This window comes from Schistocerca serialis, chromosome 2 (genome assembly GCF_023864345.2).
Source record: "Schistocerca serialis cubense isolate TAMUIC-IGC-003099 chromosome 2, iqSchSeri2.2, whole genome shotgun sequence".
NCBI lineage: Eukaryota > Metazoa > Arthropoda > Insecta > Orthoptera > Acrididae > Schistocerca > Schistocerca serialis.
The window spans coordinates 842,130,560-842,151,014 of NC_064639.1; the positions used below are offsets into that span (position 1 = coordinate 842,130,560).

The 20,455-nt window shown below is 43.8% G+C and overlaps 1 protein-coding gene across 2 annotated transcripts in view; it reads left to right on the top strand.

The window, feature by feature from the left end:
* The window catches only part of LOC126458112 (uncharacterized), a 161,894-nt gene that overhangs the window by 100,863 nt on the left and 40,576 nt on the right, over positions 1 to 20,455 (top strand). For both annotated transcript variants that reach the window (XM_050094941.1, XM_050094942.1), the window contains exon 6: positions 3,985 to 4,095. In XM_050094941.1, the coding sequence (XP_049950898.1) occupies positions 3,985 to 4,095 (111 nt within the window). The remainder of the gene's footprint in view (positions 1 to 3,984; positions 4,096 to 20,455) is intronic.

The following is a 20,455-nucleotide window of genomic DNA, read 5'->3' on the forward strand; positions in this document are numbered from 1 at the left end:
TGAGTGATTGGTTCCGTTGGACTAGAGGACCCATTCAATTCCATGTAAACACAGCCCACACCATTATGGAGCCACCAGCAGCTTGCACAGTGCCTTGTTGACAACTTGGGCCTGTAGCTTCGTGGGGTCTGTGCCACACTTGAACACTGCCATCAGTTCTTACCAGCTGGATTCCTGAATCTGACCCAGCCCCAGTTTTGCAGTCATCTTGGATCCAGCCGATATTGTCACAAGCCCGGGAGAGCAGCTGCAAGTGATGCCGTTCTTTTAGCAAAGACACTCACATCTGTTATCTGGTGCCATAGCCCATTATCCCAACAGATACATATCCCACGTGTACCCCATTGATTTCTGCATTTATTTCACTCATTGTTGCTTGTCTATTAGCTCTCGTAACTATACGCAAATGCCACTGCTCTTGGGCATGAGGTGAAGGCCTTTGGCCACTGCATTGTCCTTGGTCAGAGGTAATGGCTGAACTTTGGTACTCTCAGCACACTGTGGTTCTCGGGATATTGAATTCCGTAACGGCTTCCAAAAATGCATCTAGGTCCAACTACCACTACCCTTTCAAAGCCTGTTAATTCTGATCGTGCAGCCACATTCATGCTGGAAACCGTTTTGCATGAATCACCTGAGTACTAATGACAGCTCCACCAATGCAGTGCCCTATTACACCTTGTGTACACAATACTACAGCCATCTGTATATGTGCACAGAGCTATCCCATGACCTGTGTCACCTCAGTGTATGTAACTGCAAATGTGTTGCAGATTAACTAGAGTTATCATATTATTCACATTTTGTTATGACAAGAGGTATATTGAATTTTTTAATAATATTTATCAGTTGAAGTGGACTTGGCATCTTTTTTAACAAGAGGTCCAGGTCATAGTTTCAGACTACAGAATGAAATGCTGATTTTGAGCTTGTGAAAACTTGTGCTGTCCCAATCTTCAGAAACATATCCATACAAATTTTGCTGTTTGCATTTTTTTTTTTTTCATTTTTCATTTCAAATGTTTATATCATCTTAACAGCCACCACATCATCTCTCTTGACAACTATCTTGCACTGTCCCTTATATAAAAACATGAAAATCCATGCTGACAAATTTATTATTAGCATTGATACTTTTGTAAAGTTACAATGAAAAGTTACACAGTCGCAAAGACTTGAGTGTAACAGTGAATGTTATGATAATGAGAAATATTTGACACAGTTTGTTTTCTTATACCATTTGTTTTTCATACAACATTACATAAAATAATGATTTTGAACAGTTACTTTTGAAATATGCAAATCGCTGATGAACGTCTCAATTATTTTAATTTCCGCCATTTATAGAAGGTTTAATGCTTAAGTTACATTATTTCATACAACCAACAGTCTTACAAACCATGTCAAATATTATTATGTATTGAACTATTTAATTTCAATAATTGGTCACATTATTATGGTGTGTTTTTTGTAGAACTTTCTGGTCATTAATTTTGCAGATGAAATATTGTAGCTAATTTGTTATTTAAAGGGTATTCAATTATTCCAAATATTTTTAGAGAAATAAACACAAACATAAGTATAAAACAATAAAATATACAATGTATTGACTAACTCAGAAAATATCATGTATTGTCTACTCTTGTTTGAAATCTTAAGCTGTATCAAACAAAAACACACACACACACACACACACACACACACACACACACACACACACACGTGTACACAAAGTGATGGCTTTTGTACTGCAAGGCAAACTGGTGACTGTAGATGGCACAGCTGCTCATTGGTTCCTTTATCCACTGTGTTACAAGCCCGTGTAGTTGATGGTGACCCCAGTTGCCAACGTAGTGTTGCCCACTCTAGTTGACTATATTCTGGTGTAAGCATTTTTGCTCAAGTACAGATACTTCTAGAAAACCCTTTAAATAGAGGTATGTGCAAAGGCCAGTGCCAGCATCACGTTCGAGATGAAGCATTCTATCTATTGGGCACACACAATCAAATGAATTGATGTCCATGTCTTGCCTCCTGTTAAAGGTTTGGTGACCTTTCATAGTAACCTGATGTGCCAAATGTGGTGTGATCTCACTCCAACACTGTAGCTGTCTGTAAACCAGTTGATCATGCCTGTATTAAGACATACATAATGCACCGGGGGAAATTGTCTGCAAACAGGATGCCAGTTATATAGTAATGACAATTAACTTCATAACTTTTTTCCTAACAATAGCACTTAAGATATGACTCACATAGGTTTAAAAAGGAGTGTATTGTACATTGCCCTATTAGAGCACTCTGTGTACCTTAATACAAAATTAGTAACAGTGTTTGGTTCTTGGAATTAAAATATACACTCCTGGAAATGGAAAGAAGAACACATTGACACCGGTGTGTCAGACCCACCATACTTGCTCCGGACACTGCGAGAGGGCTGTACAAGCAATGATCACACGCACGGCACAGCGGACACACCAGGAACCACGGTGTTGGCCGTCGAATAGAGCTAGCTGCGCAGCATTTGTGCACCGCCGCCGTCAGTGTCAGCCAGTTTGCCGTGGCATACGGAGATCCATCGCAGTCTTTAACACTAGTAGCATGCCGCGACAGCGTGGACGTGAACCGTATGTGCAGTTGACGGACTTTGAGCGAGGGCGTATAGTGGGCATGCGGGAGGCCGGGTGGACGTACCGCCGAATTGCTCAACACGTGGGGCGTGAGGTCTCCACAGTACATCGATGTTGTCGCCAGTGGTCGGCGGAAGGTGCACGTGCCCGTCGACCTGGGACCGGACCGCAGCGACGCACGGATGCACGCCAAGACCGTAGGATCCTACGCAGTGCCGTAGGGGACCGCACCGCCACTTCCCAGCAAATTAGGGACGCTGTTGCTCCTGGGGTATCGGCGAGGACCATTCGCAACCGTCTCCATGAAGCTGGGCTACGGTCCCGCACACCGTTAGGCCGTCTTCCGCTCACGCCCCAACATCGTGCAGCCCGCCTCCAGTGGTGTCGCGACAGGCGTGAATGGAGGGACGAATGGAGACGTGTTGTCTTCAGCGATGAGAGTCGCTTCTGCCTTGGTGCCAATGTTGGTCGTATGCGTGTTTGGCGCCGTGCAGGTGAGCGCCACAATCAGGACTGCATACGACCGAGGCACACAGGGCCAACACCCGGCATCATGGTGTGGGGAGCGATCTCCTACACTGGCCGTACACCACTGGTGATCGTCGAGCGGACACTGAATAGTGCACGGTACATCCAAACCGTCATCGAACCCATCGTTCTACTATTCCTAGACCGGCAAGGGAACTTGCTGTTCCAACAGGACAATGCACGTCCGCATGTATCCCGTGCCACCCAACGTGCTCTAGAAGGTGTAAGTCAACTACCCTGGCCAGCAAGATCTCCGGATCTGTCCCCCATTGAGCATGTTTGGGACTGAATGAAGCGTCGTCTCACGCGGTCTGCACGTCCAGCACGAACGCTGGTCCAACTGAGGCGCCAGGTGGAAATGGCATGGCAAGCAGTTCCACAGGACTACATCCAGCATCTCTACGACCGTCTCCATGGGAGAATAGCAGCCTGCATTGCTGCGAAAGGTGGATATACACTGTACTAGTGCCGACATTGTGCATGCTCTGTTGCCTGTGTCTATGTGCCTGTGGTTCTGTCAGTGTGATCATGTGATGTATCTGACCCCAGGAATGTGTCAATAAAGTTTCCCCTTCCTGGGACAATGAATTCACGGTGTTCTTATTTCAATTTCCAGGAGTGTAGTTCCCATTGTAGATGATGGGTCATATCCCATTGATTCTTCCATAAACTCAGGTATTTTAATTATATATAGAGATGGATAATTTAATCAGCAATGTTTTTTTTTCTTGTTAATTTTTCTATACTTGCAGTTGAAAGTAAAATGCTTTTGAACTGCATGCATTTTGAGGTACATCTTTGTAATGTGGAAATTTGTTTGTTGCAGCTCCTGTCTCCCGTTTGCTGCAGTATATCAGCCTGAGTATTCTATTCCTGCAGTCTGTTGTGGTACTGATTATTTTGTGGATGACAGCTCAGTGGTACCGTGCATTTTCAGGTAATTTCTTTTCTCCTGCTTTGTTTTACAAATATTTTACACAGCTCTGATTGGAATAAAAGACTACAATATTGTGTGATGTGATTTATTGATCTAAAACGGAAGTACTTTGTCTCTTGATTCAAAGCTCAATATATCAGTTATGTATCCAACCGTTGCTCTGAGTGAATGTTCACTTATCTCACTTCCAAGATTTAGCCGATTAATAAAACATTTCCAGACAATTTAATGAGGTTACTTGATACACCTGTCAAGACTGTGAAGAACAGCGTGCTTGCGATCAGCTGTAAAAATTTATTATTTGTCTTCTAACAGTTTTCATCATACCAGCCATCTTCCCAGGGAAAAAAGGATGCACATAAGATATATATGCAAAGGAAAGTTTAACTGCAAATCTATATAGTGCACATCCTTTTCTCTTCCTGTGAAAATGACCATGACAAGCAAAACTAGTAGAAAATAAATAATTAATTTATACAACTGATGGCAAACATGCAATTTTTCAAATTTCCATAGACAAGAAACAGGATACTATAGTCACTACACACGATATTTCTGCATCCATCACTGGGGAAATTTTACGTGCTGTTAATGTTCGTTATGATGTATGACATGGCCTGCATCAGTAGTGCAAATAATAGTTCATTATAAACTTAGCCATCTTGAAAAGGTAATGTATACAGGGTGTTACAAAAAGGTACGGCCAAACTTTCAGGAAACATTCCTCACACACAAATGAAGAAAAGATGTTATGTGGACATGTGTCCGGAAATGCTTAATTTCCATGTTAGAGCTCATTTTAGTTTCGTCAGTATGTACTGTAATTCCTCAATTCCCCGCCAGTTGGACCAATTGAAGGAAGTTTAATGTTGACTTCGATGCTTGTGTTGACATGCGACTCATTGCTTTGCAGTACTAGCATCAAGCACATCAGTTTGTAGCATCAACAGGATAGTGTTCATCACGAACGTGGTTTTGCAGTCAGTGCAATGTTTACAAATGCGGAGTCTGCAGATGCCCATTTGATTTATGGATTAGCACGGGGCAATAGCCGTGGCGCGGTACGTTTGTATCGAGACAGATTTCCAGAACGAAGGTGTCCCGACAGGAAGACGTTCGTATCGAGACAGATTTCCAGAACGAAGGTGTCCCGACAGGAAGACGTTCGTATCGAGACAGATTTCCAGAACGAAGGTGTCCCGACAGGAAGACGTTCGAAGCAATTGATTGGCGTCTTAGGGAGCACAGAACATTCCAGCCTATGACTCGCGACTGGGAAAGACCTAGAATGACGAGGACACCTGCGATGGACGAGGCAATTCTTCATGCAGTTGATGATAACCCTAATGTCAGCGTCAGAGAAGTTGCTGCTGTACAAGGTAATGTTGACCACGTCACTGTATGGAGAGTGCTATGGGAGAACCAGTTGTTTCCGTACCATGTACAGCGTGTGCAGGCACTATCAGCAGCCGATTGGCCTCCATGGGTACAATTCTGTGAATGGTTCATCCAACAATGTGTCAATCCTCATTTCAGTGCAAATGTTCTCTTTACGGATGAGGCTTCATTCCAACGTGATCAAATGGTAAATTTTCACAATCAACATGTGTGGGCTGACGAGAATCAGCACGCAGTTGTGCAATCACGTCATCAACACAGATTTTCTGTGAACGTTGGGGCAGGCATTGTTGGTGATGTCTTGATTGGCCCCCATGTTCTTCCACATACGCTCAATGGAGCATGTTATCATGATTTCAATCGGGATACTCTACCTGTGCTGCTAGAACATGTGCCTTTACAAGTACGACACAACTTGTGGTTCATGCACGATGGAGCTCCTGCACATTTCAGTCGAAGTGTTCGTACGCTTCTCAACTACAGATTCGGTGGAGCTCCTGCACATTTCAGTCGAAGTGTTCGTACGCTTCTCAACTACAGATTCGGTGACCAATGGATTTGTAGAGGCGGAGCAATTCCATGGCCTCCACGCTCTCCTGACCTCAACCCTCTTGACTTTCATTTATGGGAGCATTTGAAAGCTCTTGTCTACGCATCCTCGGTACCAAATGTAGAGACTCTTCATGCTCGTATTGTGGATGGCTGTGATACAATACGCCATTCTCCAGGGCTGCATCAGCGCATCAAGGATTCCATGTGACGGAGGGTGGATGCATGTATCCTCGCTAATGGAGGACATTTTGAACATTTCCTGTAACAAAGTGTTTGAAGTCACGCTGGTACGTTCTGTTGCTGTGTGTTCCCATTCCATGATTAATGTGATTTGGAGAGAAGTAGTAAAATGAGCTCTAACATGGAAAGTAAGCGTTTCCGGACACATGTCCACATAACATATTTTCTTTCTTTGTGTGTGAGGAATGTGCAGTTTTCATCAGATGTTAGAGCTTCAAGGGACATGTTTTTCTCTGAAAAGCACTGGTATCAATGGAAATACTGAAACAATTCAGTAGCTCTTGATAAGACAATTACAGTGATATGGCATTTGGTAATGTTGACATTGAAACCAGTCATAAAAATAATTCATGGAATGTCCTAGAATTTGAGAGCATGTTAGCTAGAATCAGCATTAGTGGTGGAAACACCACCAAGCAGACCTCTTGTGCTTCGCTGTGTCAGAATGTCAGTACATTTGCCTTTTAACTGTCTGCACTGCAAGCTGCTCACTTCTGATTCAACATTCATTGCATGCAGACGTGCGTCAATGAAGAGAAGTTGGATGTACTGTTTATATATGGTGAATGTAAAAGAAATGCCATAAAAACAGCACAGCAATGTAGGGTTATCTATCTGGGCTGTGAGTGTCCACCATGCCAGGCAATTGCACGAATTATTAAGATACTAGTGCGGACAACCTGCTTGAACATCAAAAGGAGAATAAGAAAGGTGATTACAAGTGACAGAGAGCACGAAGAAGCTGTTATGGCTATCACGATAATGAATCTGCGCAATGGTAAGAAACATACTGCCAAGGAATGTGGAATCAGCCAGATGAGTGTTATTCACATCATGCATTGACAGAGTTTTCATCCCTATCATCTATCACTACATCAGGCACTCGATGACTGATTTTGAACATTGTACAGAATTTTGTCAGTTTGCCCTTCAGCAACTGAGAGACAACTCTACATTTTTCCAATGTGTGCTCTTTATCCATGAAGCAACATGTATGAACCATGCTGATCTGCGTAATATGCACTATTGGGTAGACAAAAATCCACGCCGATTTTGTCAGGTGCAACATCAATGGCCAACTTATGGTGCAGCATCATAGAAAATTGCATTGTGGTACTTTATTTCATTGCAGGAATTGTAAATGGACATTTGTATGCACCCTTTCTTACAAACAGTCTGCTGGTTCTTCAAGAAGAGGTACCACCAGATATTAGACAGTGTAAGTGGCTGAAACACAATGGTTGTCCAGCTCACTCATCCCATCTTGAAATTCAAATATTGTATGAGAACTTTCCTGGACGTTGAATAAGACAAAATTCTATTGGCAAATGATCTGTGAGTTCCACCAATTTGACTCGTCTCGATTTCTTTCTTTGGGGCACATTTGAAGATGCAGTCTATGAAGAAGCCCCAACTACACCAGATGATATCTGTCGTCGAATCGCCAGTGCATGCGCTTCCATATCATCCACTGAAATTACATTTGTTCATTGTGCCTTCAAATGGCAATTGCAAATGTTCCTTCAAGTCCATGGCCAACAGTTTGAACACGTGCTGAAATAAAGGATAAAGTAATTTTTTGGAAGACAACGTTTATGTTATATGATTTGGATGCTTATCAAATCGTTGTTAGTAATTTGTTTATTTCATTTATATTTGTGCGAAATTGCATGTCAATGTCAAATAAGTCAACAGCGTGTATTGCGCATAGCTGGTAACACTGTTACTATGCACTTACATTCAATATGAAATGATGTTTCATTAAGAAGAATATTTATTTTGTGGTGTACATGTCATCACAGAAGTATTATTAATAAAATGTTCAGTTCAATGAATGCATCACGTATGATGTAATTCAGAGCGGTGTAGATAGAGACAGTTGTTCGACAGCATGTATTTTATGTGTAAGAACACACAGTCGCATACAGGAAAAGAGAGGTCAAATCTTCCATCTAACAGTTAGGTATTTAACACAGCAGTTGCTTTTTGCAGTGTATAACACCTCTTTATTAATGAAGAATGAACAATTTGTAACCTCCCCCTTCCTAGTCAACGTACTGGATTGCAAGGTAACTGATCATGATTGCATATGCCTGAAGAAATTTTACAGTGAGTAAGGCTATCGTTACCAGAGGAAAATAACACTGCTTAGTTGGAAGGAAAGTGTACAACAGACTCTTCTGAAGGAAGAATCTATTCTGAGCTTAAGGTAAATACTGATGATAATTTTGAAATATAGTGCAACTGCTCATGAGCTATGCAGGAGGAAAAGGGTACCATGTAATATTTACTACAAAAATCAGTGATAACACAAAGAAAACACTGATTAACTAAAAAGAAGGGATAATTAAATGGCTGCCAGCCCACTAGGGCAATGAATCTCCAGAATCTTGAGAAAGGTAGTGGCAAAGAAGTTTAAGCAAATAATCACTGGTGTGGCAACAGAAGGTTGTCAGCTTTTCCACAGCACAACATATCATGAGAAAATAAATCAACCAGAGAGCACTGAGTTTGCAGTTACTTATTCTGAAATACTAAAATTTGAAAGTAATGTTAAACAAAATTATTGGTTAAATAAATGACTGGCTTAGCTTAAACTTTCTTATATAAAAAAAAATAACTTTCAGTAACCTCAGTGTAAAGTAATGCAAAATTTAGAAAAAGGCAAGAGAGTTATTGGGAGATTGAATTGAATTTACTTTAAGCAAGGGAGCAATTGATTTTACTTTTAAAATAACAATAATAAAATACACTCCTGGAAATGGAAAAAAGAACACATTGACACCGGTGTGTCAGACCCACCATACTTGCTCCGGACACTGCGAGAGGGCTGTACAAGCAATGATCACATGCACGGCACAGCGGACACACCAGGGACCGCGGTGTTGGCCGTCGAATGGCGCTAGCTGCGCAGCATTTGTGCACCGCCGCCGTCAGTGTCAGCCAGTTTGCCGTGGCATACGGAGCTCCATCGCAGTCTTTAACACTGGTAGCATGCCGCGACAGCGTGGACGTGAACCGTATGTGCAGTTGACGGACTTTGAGCGAGGGCGTATAGTGGGCATGCGGGAGGCCGGGTGGACGTACCGCCGAATTGCTCAACACGTGGGGCGTGAGGTCTCCACAGTACATCGATGTTGTCGCCAGTGGTCGGCGGAAGGTGCACGTGCCCGTCGACCTGGGACCGGACCGCAGCGACGCACGGATGCACGCCAAGACCGTAGGATCCTACGCAGTGCCGTAGGGGACCGCACCGCCACTTCCCAGCAAATTAGGGACACTGTTGCTCCTGGGGTATTGGCGAGGACCATTCGCAACCGTCTCCATGAAGCTGGGCTACGGTCCCGCACACCGTTAGGCCGTCTTCCGCTCACGCCCCAACATCGTGCAGCCCTCCTCCAATGGTGTCGCGACAGGCGTGAATGGAGACGTGTCGTCTTCAGCGATGAGAGTCGCTTCTGCCTTGGTGCCAATGATGGTCGTATGCGTGTTTGGCGCCGTGCAGGTGAGCGCCACAATCAGGACTGCATACGACCGAGGCACACAGGGCCAACACCCGGCATCATGGTGTGGGGAGCGATCTCCTACATTGGCCGTACACCACTGGTGATCGTCGAGGGGACACTGAATAGTGCACGGTACATCCAAACCGTCATCGAACCCATCGTTCTACCATTCCTAGACCGGCAAGGGAACTTGCTGTTCCAACAGGACAATGCACGTCCGCATGTATCCCGTGCCACCCAACGTGCTCTAGAAGGTGTAAGTCAACTACCCTGGCCAGCAAGATCTCCGGATCTGTCCCCCATTGAGCATGTTTGGGACTGGATGAAGCGTCGTCTCACGCGGTCTGCACGTCCAGCACGAATGCTGGTCCAACTGAGGCGCCAGGTGGAAATGGCATGGCAAGCCATTCCACAGGACTACATCCAGCATCTCTACGATCGTCTCCATGGGAGAATAGCAGCCTGCATTGCTGCGAAAGGTGGATATACACTGTACTAGTGCCGACATTGTGCATGCTCTGTTGCCTGTGTCTATGTGCCTGTGGTTCTGTCAGTGTGATCATGTGATGTATCTGACCCCAGGAATGTGTCAATAAAGTTTCCCCTTCCTGGGACAATGAATTCACTGTGTTCTTATTTCAATTTCCAGGAGTGTACATTCCAAGACAGCAGAAGTCACTCGCTAAGCTACATACAGAATAAATGAAATTGCACACTCTTTATTTGTGCTGTATTTTTAGTTATTAGTTTTTCCAGTGAAATTTTACTTTACTTTGAGTAGCCTCCATCATGTGACACAAGAATGAACAGTCACTGAGGCAGAAAATTTAGACTGAAACTGGTCATTAGCAAACACACAAAATTGGTAGTAAATATTTAATCAGTTTTCGCATTATTATGACACTCGGTGATTGTATGGAAAGGAAAGATACCCTGCTCGGTAATAATGTCTGAGGACAATGACAACACAGGCACCCTACAAGTTTTAATGATTTCAAGTTATTATTCAAGTTATTCACACTGTGTGAGAGAAATGTTACTAGGCAATGCCAAGGTAATTCATAATTTTTCACTTAACAGTCTTACGGTGTTGTAGCTGTGTGGACAATGAAGAATGTAGCTGACGACAATGCTGAGCTGCCGTGGTTGCTGCTGGTGCAGTTTGATGAGAACCCTGAGTTGTCTCCAGAGCCACGGATAATTGCGGGACAGGCTATAGTTGGAATTGCAGCTTCCTCCGCCTGTCGATTCCTACCGTGCTTCGGGAGGACGACGGTTCAATCCCGCGTCCGCCCATCCTGATTTAGGTTTTCCGTGATTTCCCTAAATCGCTCCAGGCAAATGCCGGGATGGTTCCTTTCAAAGGGCACGGCCGACTTCCTTCCCCGTCCTTCCCTAATCCGATGAGACCGATGACCTCGCTGTCTGGTCTCCTTCCCCAAAACAACCAACCAACCAATCCTACCGTGCTCTCAATACTCGTGAGTTAACAAATCAGGCACGTCTACATTAGCACGGTCATAGCTGCTCACTGCGATGGCAGGAGTGCCCAACAAACACTTTTGCACTCTTTCATGACTCAAGCTGCTCTGCTTACTCTCTGCTCACAATGCGACAGAGACTTTCCATATGCAAAGATAAACAATGGCACAGCTACTACCGTTTTGTCATTGCTATCGATAAATTTCAATAAAGTTCCCTTGGCTGTTACCCAGCAGTTTACAGTATTTTCATTATAGTTACAATCAATCATATACAGTCAAAAATAAATATACTAATACATCGATTACGTATTAAATATACTTTCTGTAATAGCTTACAGCTCAGAACCAAAAGCACAGTGCAAATTATCAACAGATACTAAACAGTGAAAATTTTGGATGGTGCAGAGGGTATTTTATCCGCATTTTCAGTGTTACAAGTTGATTTCTCTGTTTCAGTTCACACCTGGGTGGATACACAAATGTAGTTTTCCTGAGTCCTTTGTTATATGCTAGATTGTAGCCTGTGCAATACTTATGTATAAAACATTCATAGGTGAACCTGCATCTAAGTCGTAAGTTGGTTGAAGGGGAAATAAAGCTTTATTCTTGTAGCACAGACCTGCCTTGTGGTATAAAACTACACAGCCTAGTCCGAGATGCCTGCTTGGCATTGTTTGCACTGCAAATGCCATTTACGGCCATGATGCTCTCAATTCTAGGATATTTCTTTAATTTTTTTTTTTACAGCGGATTTCAATGTCAACATTAACAAACATAATTGTCTTCTCAAGAGCTATCAAATACAGTTATCAAAAGTATACACTTCCATTTAAAAAATACTAGCTTCAATATCTCCACTGATATTAGCACTAAAAACATTAACCAAACAAAAACATACATGCCCCTCGAACTCTAAAATTTGCCAAAAACTGTGTTCTATCGTTGTAACTGTTCCTGAAATAAAAGGGGTGTTATGTCTTATGTGACTCACTCTATACAACATGCTAATGACCCTAGTCGAGCCTGAAAACAACCAAAGATAAAAGAGATTGTCATTTTCTGGCACTGTCAATTTATTTATCCACCATATGCTAGGTACAGTTGGATGATGCTAGGTACAGTTTTGAAGAATTTAGTGCAGTGAGTAAATTAATTCAGAATGCCAGTGACCACAGATGATAAAAGGATGTCATTGCTGATACTAGTTCATTTCACCAGTTCAAAATGGCAGTCACTATGGGTTTACCTGGAATGAGATATACAAGGTGGTTAGAAAAGTTCTCGGAACAGAATAGAAAAAAAAAGTACTTACATCATTGAAACTTTTTTTATTTTTCAATGTAGTCTCCTTGTAGATTAATGCACTTGCTCCAACGATGTTCTAGTGCCTTGATCCCATCTCAAAAATGAGTTTCCTCCAGGCCTGCAAAATAGTTGTCAACTCCGGCATCAACTGTTCATTTGAAGTGAATCTTCATCCACCAAGAAAAATATTCAGTTTTGGGAAGAGATGGAAGTCTGACGGAGCCATAGCAGATGAATGAGGTGGGTCTGGCAACAATTCATACCTAGTTCGTGTACTTTTGCCAGGGCGACGGCACGTGTGTGGGTGCACATTGTCTTGATGGATGATGACTTTCTTCATTGCTTAACCTGGCCTTTTTTTACGTATCTTTTATTGCAATGTGTCCAGGAAATTAGCATCATATTTTCCAGTAATTGTTTGTCCAGTGGGGAGATAATCTACAAACAGAATCCCCTTCGCATTCCAGAATGCTGATGCCATGACCTTTCCCACTGAAGGAATTGTCTTTGCTTTCTTTGGTGCCGGAGAATCAGCAGGTTTCCACTGCTGTGACTGTTGTTTTGTCTCTGGGGTATAGTAGTACACCCAAGTTTCATCTGCGGTCACAAACCGATGCAAAAAATCTTGTTCGTTTCTCCTAAAATGGGCCAAACATTGTTCCGATATGTCCATTTTCATGCTACTTGATCCAGCGTCAATAGTCGCAGCACTCATCTTGCAGATAATTTTTTCATTTCAATTAAAATTTGACAATTTGATATACTGTTTCAGCCCCCCCCCCCTCCCGCATGAACCATGGACCTTGCCGTTGGTGGGGAGGCTTGCGTGCCTCAGCGATACAGTTGGCCGTACCGTAGGTGCAACCACAACAGAGGGGTGTCTGTTGAGAGGCCAGAGAAACATGTGGTTCCTGAAGAGGGTCAGCAGCCTTTTCAGTAGTTGCAGGGGCAACAGTCTGGATGATTGACTGATCTGGCCTTGTAACACTAACCAAAACGGCCTTGCTGTGCTGGTACTGCAAACGGCTGAAAACAACGGGAAACTACAGCCGTAATTTTTCCCGAGGGCATGCAGCTTTACTGTATGGTTAAATGATGATGGCATCCTCTTGGGTAAAATATTCCGGAGGTAATATAGTCCCCCATTCAGATCTCCGGGCAGGGACTACTCAAGAGGACGTCGTTATCAGGAGAAAGAAAACTGGCATTCTACGGATCGGAGCTTGGAATGACAGATCACTTAATCGGGCAGGTAGGTTAGAAAATGTAAAAAGGGAAATGGATAGGTTAAAGTTAGATATAGTGGGAATTAGTGAAGTTCGGTGGCAGGAGGAACAGACTTCTGGTCAGGTGACTACAGGGTTATAAACACAAAATCAAATAGGGGTAATGCAGGAGTAGGTTTAATAATGAATAGGAAAATAGGAATGCGGGCAAGCTACTACAAACAGCATAGTGAACGCATTATTGTGCCCAAGATAGATACGACGCCCACACCTACTACAGTAGTACAAGTTTATATGCCAACTAGCTCTGCAGATGATGAAGAAATTGAAGAAAAGTATGATGAGATAAAAGAAATTATTCAAATAGTGAAGGGTGACGAAAATTTAATAGTCATGGGTGACTGGAATTCGAGAGTAGGAAAAGGGAGAGAAGGAAACGTAGTGGGTGAATATGGATTGGGGGAGAGAAATGAAAGAGGAAGCCGTCTGGTAGAATTTTGCACAGAGCATAACTTAATCATAGCTAACACTTGGTTTAAGAATCATGAAACAAGGTTGTATTCATGGAATAACCCTGGAGATACTAAACGGTATCAGATAGATTATACAATGGTAAGACAGAGATTTAGGAACCAGGTTTTAAATTGTAAGACATTTCCAGGGGCAGATGTGGACTCTGACCACAATCTATTGGTTATGACCTGTAGATTAAAACTGAAGAAACTGCTAAAAGGTGGGAACTTAAGGAGATGGGACCTGGATAAACTGAAAGAACCAGAGGTTGTAGAGAGTTTCAGGGAGAGCATAAGGGAACAATTGACAGGAATGGGGAAAATAAATACAGTAGAAGAAGAATGGGTAGCTTTGAGGGATGAAGTAGTGAAGGCAGCAGAGGATCAAGTAGGTAAAAAGACAAGGGCTAGTAGAAATCCTTGGGTAACAGAAGAAATATTGAATTTAATTGATGAAAGGAGAAAATATAAAAATGCAGTAAATGAAGCAGGCAAAAAGGAATACAAACGTCTCAAAAATGAGATCGACAGGAAGTGCAAAATGGCTAAGCAGGGATGGCTAGAGGACAAATGTAAGGATGTAGAGGCTTATCTCACTAGGGGTAAGATAGATACTGCCTACAGGAAAATTAGAGAGACCTTTGGAGATAAGAGAACCACTTGTATGAACATCAAGAGCTCAGATGGAAACCCAGTTATAAGCAAAGAAAGGAAAGCAGAAAGGTGGAAGGAGTATATAGAGGGTCTATACAAGGGCGATGTACTTGAGGACAATATTATGGAAATGGAAGAGGATGTAGATGAAGATGAAATGGGAGATACGATACTGCGTGAAGAGTTTGACAGGGCACTGAAAGACCTGAGTCGAAACAAGGCCCCCGGAATAGACAACATTCCATTGGAACTACTGACGGCCTTGGGAGAGCCAGTCCAGACAAAACTCTACCATCTGGTGAGCAAGATTTATGAAACAGGCGAAATACCCTCAGACTTCAAGAAGAATATAATAATTCCAATCCCAAAGAAAGCAGGTGTTGACAGATGTGAAAATTACCGAACAGTCAGTTTAATAAGCCACAGCTGCAAAGTACTAACACGAATTCTTTACAGACGAATGGAAAAACTAGTAGAAGCCGACCTCGGGGAAGATCAGTTTGGATTCCGTAGAAATACTGGAGCACGTGAGGCAATACTAACCTTACGACTTATCTTAGAAGAAAGATTAAGGGAAGGCAAACCTACGTTTCTAGCATTTGTAGACTTAGAGAAAGCTTTTGACAATGTTGACTGGAATACTATCTTTCAAATTCTGAAGGTGGCAGGGGTAAAATACAGGGAGCGAAAGGCTAGTTACAATTTGTACAGAAACCAGATGGCAGTTATAAAGAGTCGAGGGGTATGAAAGGGAAGCAGTGGTTGGGAAGGGAGTGAGACAGGGTTGTAGCCTATCCCCGATGTTATTGAATCTGTATATTGAGCAAGCAATAAAGGAAACAAAAGAAAAATTCGGAGTAGGTATTAAAATCCATGGAGAAGAAATAAAAATTTTGAGGTTTGCCGATGACATTGTAATTCTGTCAGAGACAGCAAAGGACTCGGAAGAGCAGTTGAATGGAATGGACAGCGTCTTGAAAGGAGGATATAAGATGAACATCAACGAAAGCAAAACGAGGATAATGGAATGTAGTCGAATTAAGTCGGGTGATGCTGAGGGAATTAGATTAGGAAATGAGACACTTAAAGTAGTAAAGGAGTTTTGCTATTTGGGGAGCAAAATAACTGATGATGGTCAAAGTAGAGAGGATATAAAATGTAGACTGGCAATGGCAAGGAAAGCGTTTCTGAAGAAGAGAAATTTGTTAAGATCGAGTATAGATTTAAGTGTCAGGAAGTCATTTCTGAAAGTATTTGTATGGAGTGTTGCCATGTATGGAAGTGAAACATGGACGATTAACAGTTTGGACAAGAAGAGAATAGAAGCTTTCGAAATGTGGTGCTACAGAAGAATGCTGAAGGTTAGATGGGTAGATCACATAACTAATGAGGAAGTATTGAATAGGATTGGGGAGAAGAGAAGTTTGTGGCACAATTTGACCAGAAGAAGGGATCGGTTGGTAGGACATGTTCTGAGGCATCAAGGGATCACCAATTTAGTATTGGAGGGCAGCGTGGAGGGTAAAAATCGTAGAGGGAGACCAAGAGATAAATACACTAAGCAGATACAGAAGGATGTAGGTACTCGCATTCGGGAGGACGACGGTTCAATCCCGTGTCCGGCCATCCTGATTTAGGTTTTCCGTGATTTCCCTAAATCGCTCCAGGCAAATGCCGGGATGGTTCCTTTCAAAGGGCACGGCCGACTTCCTTCCCCGTCCTTCCCTAATCCGATGAGACCGATGACCTCGCTGTCTGGTCTCCTTTCTCGAAACAACCAACCAACCAAGGATGTAGGTTGCAGTAGGTACTGGGAGATGAAGAAGCTTGCACAGGATAGAGTAGCGTGGAGAGCTGCATCAAACCAGTCTCAGGACTGAAGACCACAACAACAACAACAACACTGAAGATTGTGGCGCCCGATAACATATGAGTGAAATCGTTTTATGTTCGGCACTGGGTAATTGTCCATAATGGTACGAGCGTTTCAGTGTCTGTAGATGCCGCACATTTGGAAAGAACCGTCATATTTGGTGACGAGGTGAATCGGTGAAGACCTGTTGCTGTCCGACAGTTGCAGGATACGTGCCTCCAAAAGTTCATTAATTTGCTGCCAGGCCATGCACAATTAATGGGGTTAAGGCATCTAGCCTTGTGCTTAATAGGAGGGCCGGCAGTGGTAACTATCTTGTGTGTCATTGCATCAGTGATGGAAGAAACTGAGAACTGCATACGAGACTGAGCAATGTCCTGACATGAAGTTTTTGGATGAGTGGTGAAATACGGCTTCCCGGCTACGACACAAGTTGAAAATATGGTCACTATTTTTTATTTACTTAAATTTGCCATATTTCGTGACAGTACCTTTTCCGTTAGATGCTTGCAAGGCGATATTAGTCTTGGCTTCAGTTGTCTAAGTATGATTCCACAATGCATATATGTCAGCTGCAGAAATGACGTGGTTCAACGTGTTTCTCTCATTTTGGTGTTTCAAATACAGTTTCTTCAAATGTAGTTTCTTCTTTTTAGTTAATACAAAAATAATAGTAACATAATTCAAAATTATTTATGACTGCGACCTTCACATTGTTCTTCCGTCAACACACACCAAGAGTTAGCTGCCGACTGACTATAGTCAAAGACGACTCCAACGTCAACGATCTTTTACACAATTCACAAGTTTCCACTTGTTATCAGTCTCTTTGCTATTCTTCGATACATTTTCTAAAACGCTCAAAAACAGAAGTAAATTAACATATAATAAGACAAATTATAATAAATTCTGACAAAAATATAAGAAAACATTTACAATTTGGTATTGACAAATACGGTAAAAAAATAACATCTCCCAGATCCATTACAGTGGGGTGCGACGAGGCGTAACTGTTAGCGCAAGTGGGAAAAGGCAGCACGAAAGTCACATGCCTATTTCGTGAGCGTGGTGTGCGCTTGTTCAGAGAGGTCAGCTGCGCATACAACATGGAGTGGGTCAGGGCGCGCAGCGACTGTCTGTTGTCAGCCTTGCCTTGGGTAACTGGCGAGGATGAGACAGGCTTTGGCTTCGTGCAGGGAATAGCGATGGCCGCCGAGTCATGTGGCTTCCACGTGGGAGAGGAGGAATGTTTATCAACATGACGGGGCGGCTGCCTGCTTGGTGGGCGTGGTTGTATCACGTGCGCGACTGTCATTAGAAGCACTCTTTGAAACACAAGGCACTAAATGTGGCAAGCACGTCGGGGGTGCGGTGTCTACCGGTCACAAATCGTCACATGCAATTAATGTTTTTGGACTAACCTGCTGAGTGTCCGATCTGGTGTCTGCTGGAGAAACACGATTAGGTGGCAGCATTGTGTACTGCAGTTTCTGCAGCAAGGTACGAGCCGCAACGAGCTCGTTGTAAGTGTGTGCTATTCGTTGTTTCAGCTCGTTGTTTTCCCAGCGGAGTTGTGCTGCCAAGTCGTATCCTGGCAGTAGGTTAGTAACGCAGGTCACAATTTCGCCCGCAAGGGCGGAGCACTCGCTTACTAACTCACATGTTGCAAGAGAAACAGAACATGGAACCTAACTGCGGGAGCACAGTATCTGAGTGTTAGTGGGATGATGTAACACTGAGTCCTGAACGATGTTCGGAGAGAGTTTGTAATGTGATAAAAAATCCATACCAAGACTTGGTTCATTGACGTCGGCAATGTAGAAAGTCCACGGAAAACACAGAGAAGGATTTAGGTGCACCGTAACTTTGACAGAGCCTGAGGTTTGTAACGTTGATGCTTTGACAGCTCGTTTAAGTGACCTCATCGGTGAAAAGGCGGGAGGAGCCAACTATGTGGGTATGATAGACATGTCAGCGCCTGTGTCGACTAGGAAGACGAGCTGTGACGAAATGTCGGTCACGTATAAACGACTGCTTGGCTGGGTGGATGAGTGGACAGAGTGCAATGTGTGAGGATGTCTGTGAGGTTCCCCACAGGACTTAGCGTCTTCTAGATCTTGGGGTCAGCGTTTGGGTGCTGGCAAGGTAATCGACACTTCTTGGCATCATCGCCAAAAATCTTGTGGTACCAACAATACCGGATGAGCTGGACGTGGTGGTGGCGGTGACTGCAGCAATGGAGGCAGCTTGTCCTCACTGATTTGTTCTGGAATGTATACTGGCACGTATGGTATGTGGGCGATTCTTGAGTGCTCAGATGTAGGAGAGAGTGAGCAGATACTGCCAGGCGGTGTAGATGGCGTGGAGGTGGAGCGAGCCCTGCCTCTGCCCGCAGACGGCCGTTAAACAGGAGCAGTTGTGCCAGCCAGTGGTGAGTTGTGTGCTGGTTGGTGTTGTGCATACAGCTGGTCTGCGATAAGAAGATGAGAGCCGATTGACTCAAAGGAGTGCGGTACCAGGTGAATCTTTAGGTCGGTAGGTAACTTGGTGGACCATACTGCCCACAGAGTAACGTCCGGCATTGTGTGTTCACTCACAAGTAATCGAAGGCGGCACCAGAGTGGTGACGGAGTTCGGTCCCCCAGGTGCTCCTCATACAAGATCTTGATGATTAATTCTTGTGGTGCGCAGGCAAGTCAGTCCAATATTGTTTTCTTTGCAAACTCATACTTCGGTGGAGGCGGTGGCAAGAGGAGAAGATCACAAATTAAGTTCAAGTGATCATATAGGTGCATGACGAGACATAGGAATTTAGAGTGTAGTTGGACACACGATTAACTCGAACAGATGCTCCACAAGCACAAACCATGATACGGGGTTGTCCTCGTATAAAGGGAGCAGCTTCGGCAGAGAGATGGGGGAGGGGGATGAAAGTGGCTTCAGTGTATCTTGGAAGGCCTGCTGGTCCATGGTAAGTGGGGCCGTACTGCAGCCCATCACCATAGGCGTAGGTGTATTATTGGCAAGCACGTCCGAAGCAACAGCGGGTTGCATTGTCCTTGACGTGTCGGAAAACACGACGCGGCTGGCGCGGTCGGTACCGTGGGAACGAGTGGTTGCGCAACATGTGTAGTGGTCCCATAAACTGGACCGGAGGCTAGAGGTACAGATTTGAAACTGTCCACCTCGAAAATGATGTGGAAGGCTGGTGCGGCAGACACAGGCGGAACTGTGGGAGAGGCGAGCGGCTGAACAGTCGGAATCGGGGCTCCCCGTGTGTGTGGGAGGGGGGGTGGCGGGGTTGGCACTTCGTGCAACAGCAGTGTAAGTCTTCTGTGCACATCGGGAACACGCACCATGTGGTTGGACTATAAATTACCTGTGAAACTTGCTGAAGACCACATTATTGTGGTAAAACGTTTTTGGAAGGCGAGGCGCCGTAAGATGTGCTCGAGCCCAAGTGGTCGAAAAACTGAGCAACGGGCCTGGTGGGTGAGAAAAGGGAATTTGCTGCATGAAAATTTCCATCGTTAGTTTGTGAATGAGGCAAAGCCGGAATAGGTTGATAGCATGTGCGTTTTGTTAAAATGGTGGCATTGCACATGGCACG